The sequence below is a fragment of the Rhinolophus sinicus genome, linkage group LG06 (assembly GCF_036562045.2).
Source record: "Rhinolophus sinicus isolate RSC01 linkage group LG06, ASM3656204v1, whole genome shotgun sequence".
Lineage (NCBI taxonomy): Eukaryota > Metazoa > Chordata > Mammalia > Chiroptera > Rhinolophidae > Rhinolophus > Rhinolophus sinicus.
Genome location: NC_133756.1, coordinates 15,166,514 through 15,177,652, shown reverse-complemented (window position 1 = coordinate 15,177,652; position 11,139 = coordinate 15,166,514). Strand labels below are relative to the sequence as shown.

Below are 11,139 nucleotides of genomic sequence, written 5' to 3'. Positions count from 1 at the left end.
TGGTTTCAGAGGTGGGGTAGGGAGTTGCAGCCTCCAGAGAAATTAGATGATAAACTCCAATACTTAAGCCTTCATCTTGAACCAGCACATGAGCAAATGCCAAGGACTCAACCTCCCAGCTTCCTTCCCTGGGACCAGAAACTCACCACCTTCCCGAAGCTGAGCGCCATCCCTCCCCCCGCCCCACAAGATTCACAATACTTAAGAGGAGAAACCACAGGCCTGACTGAGGACACCTTCACGGCACCTTTTGTCAGCCTTAGACAGGCACAGCATTCACTTTGGAAAGGGTAGGTGTGAGGAGGGGAAGCGTCTCTAGGTGAGATGGGGATATAAAGACAATAACAATAACAGCAGCAGCCAAGTTTAATGCTCATCTTTCATGTGACCAGTCCTTCTATACATGATGTCATTTACTCCTCACAATCAATGTCCATGACCATGACTCTCAAGGAACTGAGGCTCAAAGAGGTTAAGTCACTTGCCCAAGTTCCCCAGCTGGTAAGCGGTAGAGAGAGGAGTCCAATCCAGGCCTGTATATTCTGGAGCCTGTGTTCTCTCCACTGCGCCACCAGTGAGTCTTCTCAATGAAGCCTTGCCGATGCAGTTTCTGAGCTGGACCGCAGCCACTCCTGGGGAAATCCTTGACAGACGTTAGAGGACAGGTTGGCTTTGAGGGGTGCTGAGAATAGGGGCCACGCCTCTCCAGGGATCTCAGACACCTCTCTGCCGAGAGACTCCAGCTATAGACAGGCAGATTCTGACATTTCCATGGACACAACACTCACCTCCCCATGGTGTGGCTGTGTGGGTACCCTAGGCTCTCAGCACACAATCCCACAGAAGGGCTGGACAGTCCTGGGGACACATACACACTCACTGTCCCCTTTGCACGTGCACACACTCACACACACACACTCAGCCCCAGCACAGTTCTGTGGAGGCTGAGACAGGCCGTGGGAAGGGCTCTGGCTGGCTCAGATGAGGCTGGCGATACTGGATGTGGTTTCATGACGCCGGCCAGCAGACAACCGGCCTGAAATGCTGAAGATGCTGCCAGTGTCACTGTGGGTGGAGGGCGCGGCTGCGCGGATAAGGGGGCAGTGTCCACTCACGCCAACCTGATACAGCAGCAAGGCCAGCAGCAAGAGTGAGCCGGAGGCAGCCAAGGCGATGCCCACGGACAGCATGACAGCCAGTGGCCGGGCAGGCGCAGGGGCGGCGGCCAAGCCAGCCAGCGTCAGGCCGGTGACCAGCAGCACCAGGCCACTGAGCAGCACCACCAGGGCGTCGGCACCGCCGCCGCTGCGCAGCAGGGCCACGTGGTGGGGCTGGCGTACACAGTTCATGTCCTGCACAGCTGAGCTCATCAGCTGCTTAATCAGAACCAGCAGGGCCAGCAGGCATAGCGCGGTGCCCACTGCCAGCCGCCACTCTCCCGAGCGGCTGCTGGTGGAGGCGAGCAGTGCCACACCACCTGCCCCACAGCCCGCCACGAGGCCCACGGCCACGGCAAAGCAGAGTGCCGAGCGCCGAGGCTGCTGGGACCACCACAACTCCACCTGTTCTGCAAGCGCATCCGGAGGCAGCCCCTGGCCAGGCGGGGCTCGAGCCTGTCCTTCAGACATGGCTGGGTCGGGCACGAGTCAGGACAGAGGGCAGCACCAGGAGTTAGAGGGTGCAGGTCATGGCCTACAGCCCCCACCCCCTGCTTGGCAGCTAGAGGCCCAGAGTCCTATTCCTCTCACAATCCAGGGTAAGGTCACCACCATCTGCAGGGGAGAATCACCGTTGTTACCTGCCCTGCCCACCTGCCCCACCATGGTCTCTCCTGAGGGCTGTGGGGATGATCCCTTGGAATCCTCCCATGTCCCCTGGAATATCCTCCCGCTCCCCCGCACTCATGAAAGCCCCCTCCCCAGCAACGCCCCTTGGGAATGCCTCTCCAATGATCCCAGTAGAGTTTGCCAACATAAAGCACCCCCACCCCTCCAGGAAACCCCCCTTGCCCAGCCCCTGACCTTTCTGGCTCCCTCAGTTGCCTGTCCCATCCCAGCTGGCTGATGGAGCTGGTGCCACGGTGGACAGTGGATGATGATGACGAAGAGCCAGAGATAAAGCCTCATTCACGATCCAACTCACATGCTTCAGCTGTCACTGCTGGCTCCTAGGGGGGAGGGCTATGGGCAGGGAGGGGGCTATGACTTAACCCTTCTGGAACCAGCAGCCTGACCCTGAATCTTCTTCTCTCTTAGGGCTGTGGCTCCTTCTCTATGGTTTAGAGTCTGACCCCAACACCCTCCCTCCCCTACCATCCCATCAAATCTCACAGCCGCAGCTGCTGGTTCCCAAATACCTCTCTCTCTCAAACCCAGATCTCCCTCCCAAGCTCCAGACCCATAAGACGATTGTCACCATGATGTCCCTTAGTCATCTCTGATGCAACAGGTCCAACCCCAGCCCATCACCTTACCCAAACCTGCTCTTCCTCATGTTCCTCATTTATGCACGTCCTGGGGAGGACACCTCTAAACATTTCTCCATCCTGTTCCCTGCCCTCATACCCACTGATTCCAACTCTTCACCTCCCGCCCCCACCTCCTCACAGATCTTCCGTCCCCTAACTCTTCTCCCTTTCACCACCCCCCCCACAATCTTCCTCCAAGATTTTTCAAAAGTGGTGCAAAGGGAAAGGAGGGCTCTGGATTTGAACCCCAGCCACAGGCCTTACCACCCATGGGGACCTGGGTGAGGGAGCTCACAGTGTTTACTCATTTAACATGTCCTTCCGAGCCTGTCAGCAGGACTCACACTGCGTAAAATGAAGCGGCCCAGATCCTTGCCCTCAAGGAGCCCTTTATAGCAGGCCCATCGGTGTGAATAATACTGGGTGTGGGTTAGTCAGAAGAGGGGTTTTGGGGAGGGTCAGGAAAGCCCCCATAAGTTCACCTCTCAGAGCCCTAGGCTCCTTATTTGAAAATTGAAGACAATAACCTTTCTCTTGGGGGCGGGGGCGAGTCATTTGATATCTCCGTTTCAGAATTCCAATGGGAATTTTGGGGCCTGAACAGATAGATGCCCAAAGCACGCTTTTTGAATAAAAGAACACAATGTTCTCCCCTCCAATTCAGGATAGGACTCCTGTTTTATACATAGGAAGCAGGTCCTGGATCATTCCAGGAATGTGACTACGTGGCTGTACATAGGTGACACCGCTGATGAGGTACCTGTCCTCCACAACCCCTCAGCAGGGGCTGCCCGCAACCAGGTGGGAGGGGCCCATGCAGATGCCCCCAAGGGAGGGGCTGTAGGAGGGGCCCTGAAGTCAGTCCCACATTCCCCAGGGCGATGACTTCACCGGGCTGAAAGTGCTTGCACAGGTGTTCTGGGACAGCGGGGCCAGGTTGGGGGTGAGGTGGAGGTTCTCCGGGGACGAGCCAGTGGGAGAACGAACGTGGGGGCGGTGAGGATGGGGGCTACGGGGCACTCACAAGAAGCCTGGAAATGCTGGATCCGATCTGAGCCGGGCAGGTGGGGCGCTCCAGCTTCGTTTCCGGGGAGGTGCTTCACCTGCCTAACCTGCACCCAGGTGAGCCTTGGAGCAGGGAGTGGGGGAAGGGGATCAACAGGTGTTTCCTAGGCAGGGCTTGAGCCGATTGGCTGACGTGGCACTGCTCCTTGTGCAGTCCAAGGCATTCCTGGGAAGGGAGGGGCTTCTGTCAGCTGCTGTTAGGGCTCAAACACAATTCTCAGACCTGGGCAGCAGGAGACGTGTCTGTCTGCCCCACCACCTGGCCTCTAACCCATCTCCTCAGCTCCAACACCATCTCAGCTTAGCTCCAGACCCAAATCTAACGTCCACCCAGCTGTAGTTTCAAACACCAACTAGAACTCCTAGCTCCAATCCCAGCCCCTACCCCGGTCTCAGCCCCAACCCTGAGTCTTGAATACCAATCTCAACCCCCAGCCTTATTTCTGAATCCAATTCCAATCTCAGCTCCAAGTTTCAAACCCAAATCTGGCTTGAAACCTCAGGTCAAATTCCTCACACTAACCCCAGCTCCAAATTCTGGAGTTAGGTCCTAGACCTTACCCTCACCCTCAGGGCCAACCTTACCTCCTGTCCCTGAATCCAGCCCTCATATCCCAAATCCAAGCTCAAGCCCAGCCTCAGCCCCCAAATCCAACACCAGCTGACCCCCAAACCCAGCCCCAGTCCCCTCATCCCTTGGCGCTTTCCCCTGAGCTGGAGCCCCCACAAGCCTCTTGCTCACTCTCCTTTACAGCCTCCAGTGCCTGACTGGCAGGCCTGCCCCACACAGCTGGCTCCTGCGGGGAGCAGCAGGATTTGAGTGCACAGGGAGGAGAGGCAAAGGCTCTTCGTGTGGGAAACTGGAGTTCCCTTACGTAAAATACTTGCAGAATAAACACTTCCGGATAAATGCCACTCCTTCACAGGACTCACAAGCTCCTGCGGTCCAAACCAGGCCAGCCAATTGCCACTGGCCCCTGCCCTCCAGGCAGAATGTGTGTACTTCAGTTCTGCATGCTCTGCTCTCTGCTCTGCCCTTCCGGTTGGTTGTTGAACTCAGAGTTCGCTCTGCCTGGGATATTTACCACCCTCAGCCTCAGTCTGGCCAATTTGAATTCTTCAACTGAGATGTTACTTCCTCCAGGCCACCCTCACTGACCTCCAGGCTGGGTTAGGTGCCTCTCTGGTGCACGCATGGCCCCTGTGCTTCCCCCACAACTTCTCTCATACTACATGTGCTGTAATTGTTCTTATTTACTTCCCAGGGGGTACAGGTTTAGTACCTGTACCATCATGCCCTCAGCAGCTAGCACTGTGCTTGGCACATGAGCAGTAATCAATAAATATGTTGAAAGAATGAATGTGTGAACTGACGAGTGTGTGGGTTTTGAGCAGGGAGATGAAGCTGGAAACACAAGTTTGGCTCAGGTTGCATAGGGCGTTGAATGCCATGGGAGGCATTGGGTCTCATTTGAGGTGCCTGTGGAGGGTCCCAGAGAATAACTGGGATATGGTCAGGGCTCTGCTTCTAACAGGTAAACCTGGCACCAGGCCCCACATGTACTCTGGATGAGCTAAGGGTTGCTGGTTGGAGGTTGTTGGAGGCTGTCACCCATCTCTTGGATTGAGCCCCTTCTAAGGCTTTTTGCTCTCTCTCCTTCTGATGTGTCTGAAAAAAACAAGGAAAGCAAAATAAAAGTTATCTTTCTAGCAGCTCACAAAGTAATTATGCTTGACCTGTCTTTGCTTCTCTTTGCTTTGTACTGTGGAGTTAACTGGGGGACCAGTCATAACTCTAGAGCAGTGCTGTCCAGTACAAATATAACTGAGCCACCTATGTAATTTAAAGTCTTCTAGTAGCTACAATAAAAAAGTGAAAAGAAACAGGTGACATCAATACATTTTTATCTAACCCCCAATAATTTTCATTTTAATATACCAATTATTAATGAGCTATTTCAGTCTTTCATTTTGTATGCAGTCTTGAAAATTCGCTGTGTAGCTTATACCTGCAGTGCATCTCAGTTCAGACTAGCCACATTTCAAATTGTCAATCGCCACGTGAGGCTGGCGGCTCCCTTACTGGACAGCGTAGCTCCAGGTAGTTCTTTCCCTCAAGGAACAGTTAGGGTAGGCTGTGGGTTTGCCACTGTGCAAAGCACTGTAAAGGTGTCCCCTTCCTTGGGAAGAGCAGGGGAACAGGCGACCTGGCAAGGCTTGCTGGCTGTGTAGTTCTCTTGCACATATCTGACATTTATTCTCCAGGTCCCAAGGAGGGGCCAGTCTCAGGCAGACCCATGGTCCAGCTGTCCCAGATAGAGCTGGAGCAGGGGAACTCATGAGATTTTCCTTCCCTTTTCCCTGGGGGGTTTGAAAGGAACTTTTTGTGTGGGGGGGATAAAGCCTAAAAGTTTCCACGGTTTAAACATTGATTGAGTGAGCCTTTGTTCTCGTTCTGGGTCTTATTAAATAACTTGGAGTTAAAGTGGACAGGCAGGGTTCTCACCAGGCTGTCAAGTTCTGTTCCCAAAGCAGGGGCTGTTGGGCAGCTCAGATGGGCCATAATAAAGACCAGGAGGAGAAGGTAGCAGCGGGCACAGAGCACAAGGTGTGGATTCTAACTGACCCATGAGGCAGCCATAGACTGGGAGTGTTGACCGAGAACAAGAAGCCCTGGGGCCTAGTCTCCCTGCTTCGGCCACATTCCCAACTCAGACTATTCTCAACCCACTAGCTGGACTGATCCCGTTATAAGGTAGGTCAGGTCATGTCACTGCTCTGCTTGAGTTCCTCCAGTGGCCCATCTTACCCAGAGAAACAGCCAAAGTCCTCCCAGGACCTCTAAGGCCGCCTTCATCCCTCCTTCGTTTGCTCTTGCTCAGAGCCTTTGCACTGCTGTTCCCTCTGCCTGGAATGCTTTTCTCTCACATGACTTCCTCACCTTCCTTCAGGAATGTGCTCAAACGTCACCTTCTCAGTGAGACCTTCCTGGCCATCCTGTTTAAAATTACCACCTTCTCCAATACTTCCCATCCCCCTGCCCTTATTTCTTTTATTCTCTTATGTTTCTCCTTAGCAATTATCACTGTTTAAAGCGCTATGTATTTTTCTTATCTGTCTGGAATATTGTCTGTCTATCCCCCTAAAATGTAAGCTTCATGAAGGGAGGGATTTGTGTCACGGTGTATCCCTAGCTCCTAGACTAGGACTGGCACATAATGGGTGCTTGATGAAAGCTTGTTGAATGAATGAATGAATGAATGAATGGTAGAAAGAACACTGGTTTGGGAGTCACATCTCTAGCTGTGTAACTTTAGGTAAACGGCTTAAACTCTATGTGTCTCAGTCCCTTCATTTGTAAAGTGGGGACAATAGTATTCAGTCTAAATGGTTGTGGGGGGGATTAAATAATGTAATTACCTCATCCAGCAAACATTTGCTGTTTTCCTTCTCTGGACCAGCTATTGTGCCAGGTGCTGGAGACACCCTGAAGGGCAGTCTGGGGAAAAACAGGCAGAAAGCACAGGTGCAACAGCAGAATCTCACAGTCCCAATTTAATACATTTACTACATTAGTGCACACAGTAGGTGCTTAGTAAGTACTGGTCTACACTCGCTGTCCCTGCCAAATCCCACCAGGTGACACATACTAGATCAGCTATAAATTTGTATCAAATTCTTATGCATGACTGGTCATCACAGGTAATCAGGACCGCTCGCCCTCTCTGCTGGCTGGTACACAGCAGAGTTACTTCCTTATAAATCTGCTCCCCAGCCCAGCTCAGCTCAGGGGAGTCTGACAGCCTCTCAGACACACTCAAAGCACAAGCAGGACCCCAAACTTCTGTGAAGGAGGAGGTGGCACCAGTGAGGTGAGAACCTCCCCATGGGATCAGATAGGCAAAGCAGAGGGAGGTCTCAGATGCAGTGGCCACCCAATCAGTGCCACCCAACAGGATGACGTAGGGACATGGAACGCAGAACATGGACAGGTGAACAAGATTGTACCTCTGGTCCCAGATTTGCTACCAAGAAGCTGTGACCACCCTTGTGCAGCTGAGCAAGCCCTGTTGGCCTGCTGGCTGTGGTGCCAGGCCCTGCTGGGGTGGGGCTCTCTTTGGTCTGGCCTTTCTCCTCCCCACCCTTATCAGCTGGACCGCAGCCAACTGCTGGCTTAGGTGAGCTTAGCTGGGAGGTGTCAACTGCTTTTATTTCCGGTTTAGACTTTCCAGGCGTCACACTCCTAAAACTGTCACCACTTGGACCAGTGTTCTGTTTGGGTGTCTCTCTGGTGCAGACCTCAGAGCGTGGGATGTGGAGGCCACTGGGCAGCTGGCCTGTAATCCTGGCCCCGCCAGTGTGACCCCGTGCCAGCGACTTCACTCCTCCTTGGCTTGGGTTCCCTCAACTGTAACCTAAGACCCATCTTGTAGGGGAAATGTGATATCTTGATTCTAAGGTATCTTTAAGTTGAAAAGTCTGTCAACTGAGTGTTGCTACATCCTAGCCACAGTGAATTAATTTCCCTCTGGCCCTGAGACAAAGAGCCCTTATTTCCTTGGCATGTTTCTTCTTCCCAGGTCCTTCTCCCTTCCTCTTTGCTTGGCTAACTTCTTCCAGTCCTAAAGTCAGAAGAATTCACCCCTCTGCATCTCCATGGCCACCATGTTGGTTCTAGCAGTTGTCTTCTCACGTGTGGTCAGCCAGGGTCCTCCTCCCTGGTCCCGCTGCCTCCACTATTGGGTCCCCTCAGTCAATCCTCCACCCAGATACCTCAGTGAACTTTAAAAACAGACACAGCCCTTGCCTCCATGGAACTGAGAGCCTTGTAGGAGAGGCAGCATCAGACCACTGACCGGATGTGTCACAGTGAGGGTTATGAAAGAAAACAATATGGCGAGTGTAATTTCGATGGGGTGGGGGAGGGATCAGGGACTGTGTTTCTGAGGAAGTGACACTTCAGCTACGATCTGAAGGATAAGTAGAAGTTCACTGAGTGAGGTGTTGGGGCAAGAGCATTTTAGGCACACAAACCAGTAGGTGGAAAGGCCTGGAGGCGGGCAAGAACTTGGCCTTCTACAGGAACTGAAAGAAGCTCAGTGTGTCCAGAGCTTGGGAAGTGGTAGGGAGTGGGTCTCAGTGGCTCAGCATTGCCTCTGTCCTGTGCCTCCAAGACCCTGCACCATCTGGCCCTGCTGACCTCCCCATTCGGACCTCAACCTCATCCAGAGTCAGTTTCTTCTGCAAAGGTAAAGCCAAGATGCTAGTTTGGAATGGAGAAGTCTGAGTGCCGGCAGAGCCCACCTACTCAGCGTGATAGTCTAGTGGGCTGTTGTCTTAGGGAATGAATCTCTCAGCGGGGGCCTGCATGTTTTCCTGCTCCCTGGGCCTGGTCTCTCAGTGGACAGAGGACATGCTGGGGTACACACTGGTCTGGAGGGGATAAGCTGGCCACTGTGACAGGGTGTGGGCTGGGGGTGGGGGTGGGGAATAGCTAAGGAGGGGCAGGCCCATGTATACTTTCCTTTGTGGCCTTGGCCCTGTGCCTTCCTTCTGCTAAGCCCAGCCCTCAGGAGAGCCTTGCCAACTGTGACAGCTATGTCTCACCTCTCATTGGGGAAACTAACCCAAGAGCAGTGGTCAGAGTTGGGGTATAGCAGACTGGGGGAGTTGGGGAGATGCCTTGGAGATGCCAGCTTTCCGACAGCCAGCAGGGACCAGCAGGGACTGGGGGCTTAAATATTTGTTATTTGGCTATTAGAAGAAGGGTGCTTGGCATCTGCAGGTGGGAGAATACAGGAACATCTGAGTATATTGCTTTGCTTTTTAGTGCATAAAACTATCTTTTCTGGTATGTGTAGCTGGGTCACCCAGTATGGGGCCCAGAGGAACAGGTGTCCCCTAGAAATGGAGGAGGGGGCAGGGCCCCATGGAACAAAGACGACAAGTGTAGAGCTAAGAGAAATAAAGGCAGAGCTCTGCTTATATCGTTCTAACAACAGGGTCAGCAGATGAGGGAGACTTGGGGGAACTCCAGTAACTTTGCCATGTTCAATTATTTTACGCTCATCTTCACACAGATATAAAAATCCTCAGAACACCTCGTGAGGTTTCATAAAGGAGAAGAAAACGTAGGAGGCTTTGTCTGGCCCTGATTTGGCTGGCAGAGAAGAAAGTCAGGTCAGAAGTGCAGGCAGTGATACTTAAAGTGGGAGCAGGCAGCCCATCCTTGAGTCCCAGAGAGGAAAGCGTGCAGTAGGAAGCCAGCTCCAAGTTGGGTGTGATTTCTGCAGGAATAAGCAGCGGTGGCTTTGCGTGAGCTGGAGCCCCTCCAGCCTTCAGCGTCCCCTCTTTCCCTCCCCCCCCTTCCTCAGCTCCCTGGCTAAGCAGAGAGTTGGACACAATTGTGGGCAAACATTTTTATTCTGATCACGTGCCAAATTCCCCAGGCCTGGAGAAAGGCTGGTGCGGTCAGTGCCGCGGGAACTGCAGCCCAGCGTCGGCCTCAGGACAGATGCACAGTGCTTCTTCTAGTGTGGCTGGAGACAGCTCACCAGAGGGGCTCACTTGGTCTGCATCTCAGAGTCCACTTTTTACTCGAGAGATGGAAGATTAATGCCGGCAATGGGGTGGAACCCTGGGACCTGCTCTTGTTCTTGGATCTGGTCTCTGAGACGCTGGATTTCTAGGCGTTGCATTTCAATGATTCTCCCAGTTTCTTCTTGCTCATTTAGTCTTCTGGTGGGAGCGATGCTGAGACTGTCCTTCCTGGGTGCTGTAAGGGACAGAGCAGGACTAATGTGGGCCTGTCACTGGGCTGCTGCAATGCTTTTTTGAAACCAGGTTATCCTCCCTTTTTCCCTCCCTGCCCCCCCAAATTTTTATTGACCACCTACTATGGAGTCGACAATCCCAGATGCTAGGGAAACAGAGATAAGCCATTGCACTCTCTAGCAGAGATGGAGAAATGAAGAGACACGCTTCAGAGTGACAAAGTCTGAGCATGACCTCAGCCCATGCCCTCTCCTGAGCCCCCCAGTCTGCCTGCCTTGAGGGCCCCCTCCAGTGCAGGCTGCTCATTCTCCCATTCCCCACACCTCAAGCAGGTGGCACTGTTCTGTTGACCTAGGTTGGCTTCCAAACTGCCAGTCTTTCTCCTAAGGTAAAACCCTTGCTCCTGTACAGACTGCCCCCTACCCCTCCTGGTGTGGCCACTCATTCACATTCCTTGAGGACATTCCTTGTGACTCTCAGTCATCCTGAGCGGCTGCCATCCTGAGCAATGCTAGTGTCCCCGAGGGTCCAGGGCTCATCCCATCACCTCGCCTCACAAAGCTGGGCTCTCAGCATCAGTGTCCTCGGGCTCCACGCCATGTCGACACCCACTCCTGTGGCTTCCCCTCCCTCATCCCAATCAGGACACTGCATCTTTGAAATCTTTCACTCTTGTACTCCATTCTCCCATCACAACCTAACTGCCTTGTGCTCAAGACACTTGTTCTCTGACAGAATTTAGACCTCTTCCCAAACAACTCCATTTTTAACCTACCAAATGGATTCCTTTTAGATTCACTCCCTTTTCGGTCTGGTTAGACCCAGTTAGAAAC

At 53.1% G+C, this 11,139-nt stretch overlaps 2 protein-coding genes across 5 annotated transcripts in view; both read right to left on the bottom strand.

Annotated features, from left to right (window-relative positions):
- Positions 1–348: 348 nt before the first annotated feature.
- TMEM125 (transmembrane protein 125) lies at positions 349–4,547 on the bottom strand. 3 transcript variants are annotated; one of them, XM_019751103.2, is made up of 4 exons: positions 4,408–4,547; positions 3,492–3,698; positions 2,022–2,180; positions 349–1,772 (listed from the first exon to the last, which is right to left on the bottom strand). In XM_019751103.2, exon 4 carries the CDS (start codon positions 1,626–1,628, stop codon positions 978–980), a length of 651 nt encoding a protein of 216 aa, XP_019606662.2. In that variant the 5' UTR covers positions 1,629–1,772; positions 2,022–2,180; positions 3,492–3,698; positions 4,408–4,547; the 3' UTR covers positions 349–977. The 3 variants fall into 3 exon arrangements, with proteins under 3 accessions (XP_019606662.2, XP_019606661.2, XP_074190658.1); XM_019751102.2 differs by lacking the exon at positions 4,408–4,547 and adding an exon at positions 4,275–4,401; XM_074334557.1 differs by lacking the exon at positions 4,408–4,547 and having other exon boundaries at positions 3,492–4,177.
- Positions 4,548–9,936: 5,389 nt separating this feature from the next.
- CFAP57 (cilia and flagella associated protein 57) overlaps positions 9,937–11,139 on the bottom strand; it is a 59,316-nt gene continuing 58,113 nt past the window's right edge. For both annotated transcript variants that reach the window (XM_074334552.1, XM_074334551.1), the window contains one exon: positions 9,937–10,307. In XM_074334552.1, the coding sequence (XP_074190653.1) occupies positions 10,126–10,307 (182 nt within the window). In that variant the 3' untranslated portion in view covers positions 9,937–10,125. The remainder of the gene's footprint in view (positions 10,308–11,139) is intronic.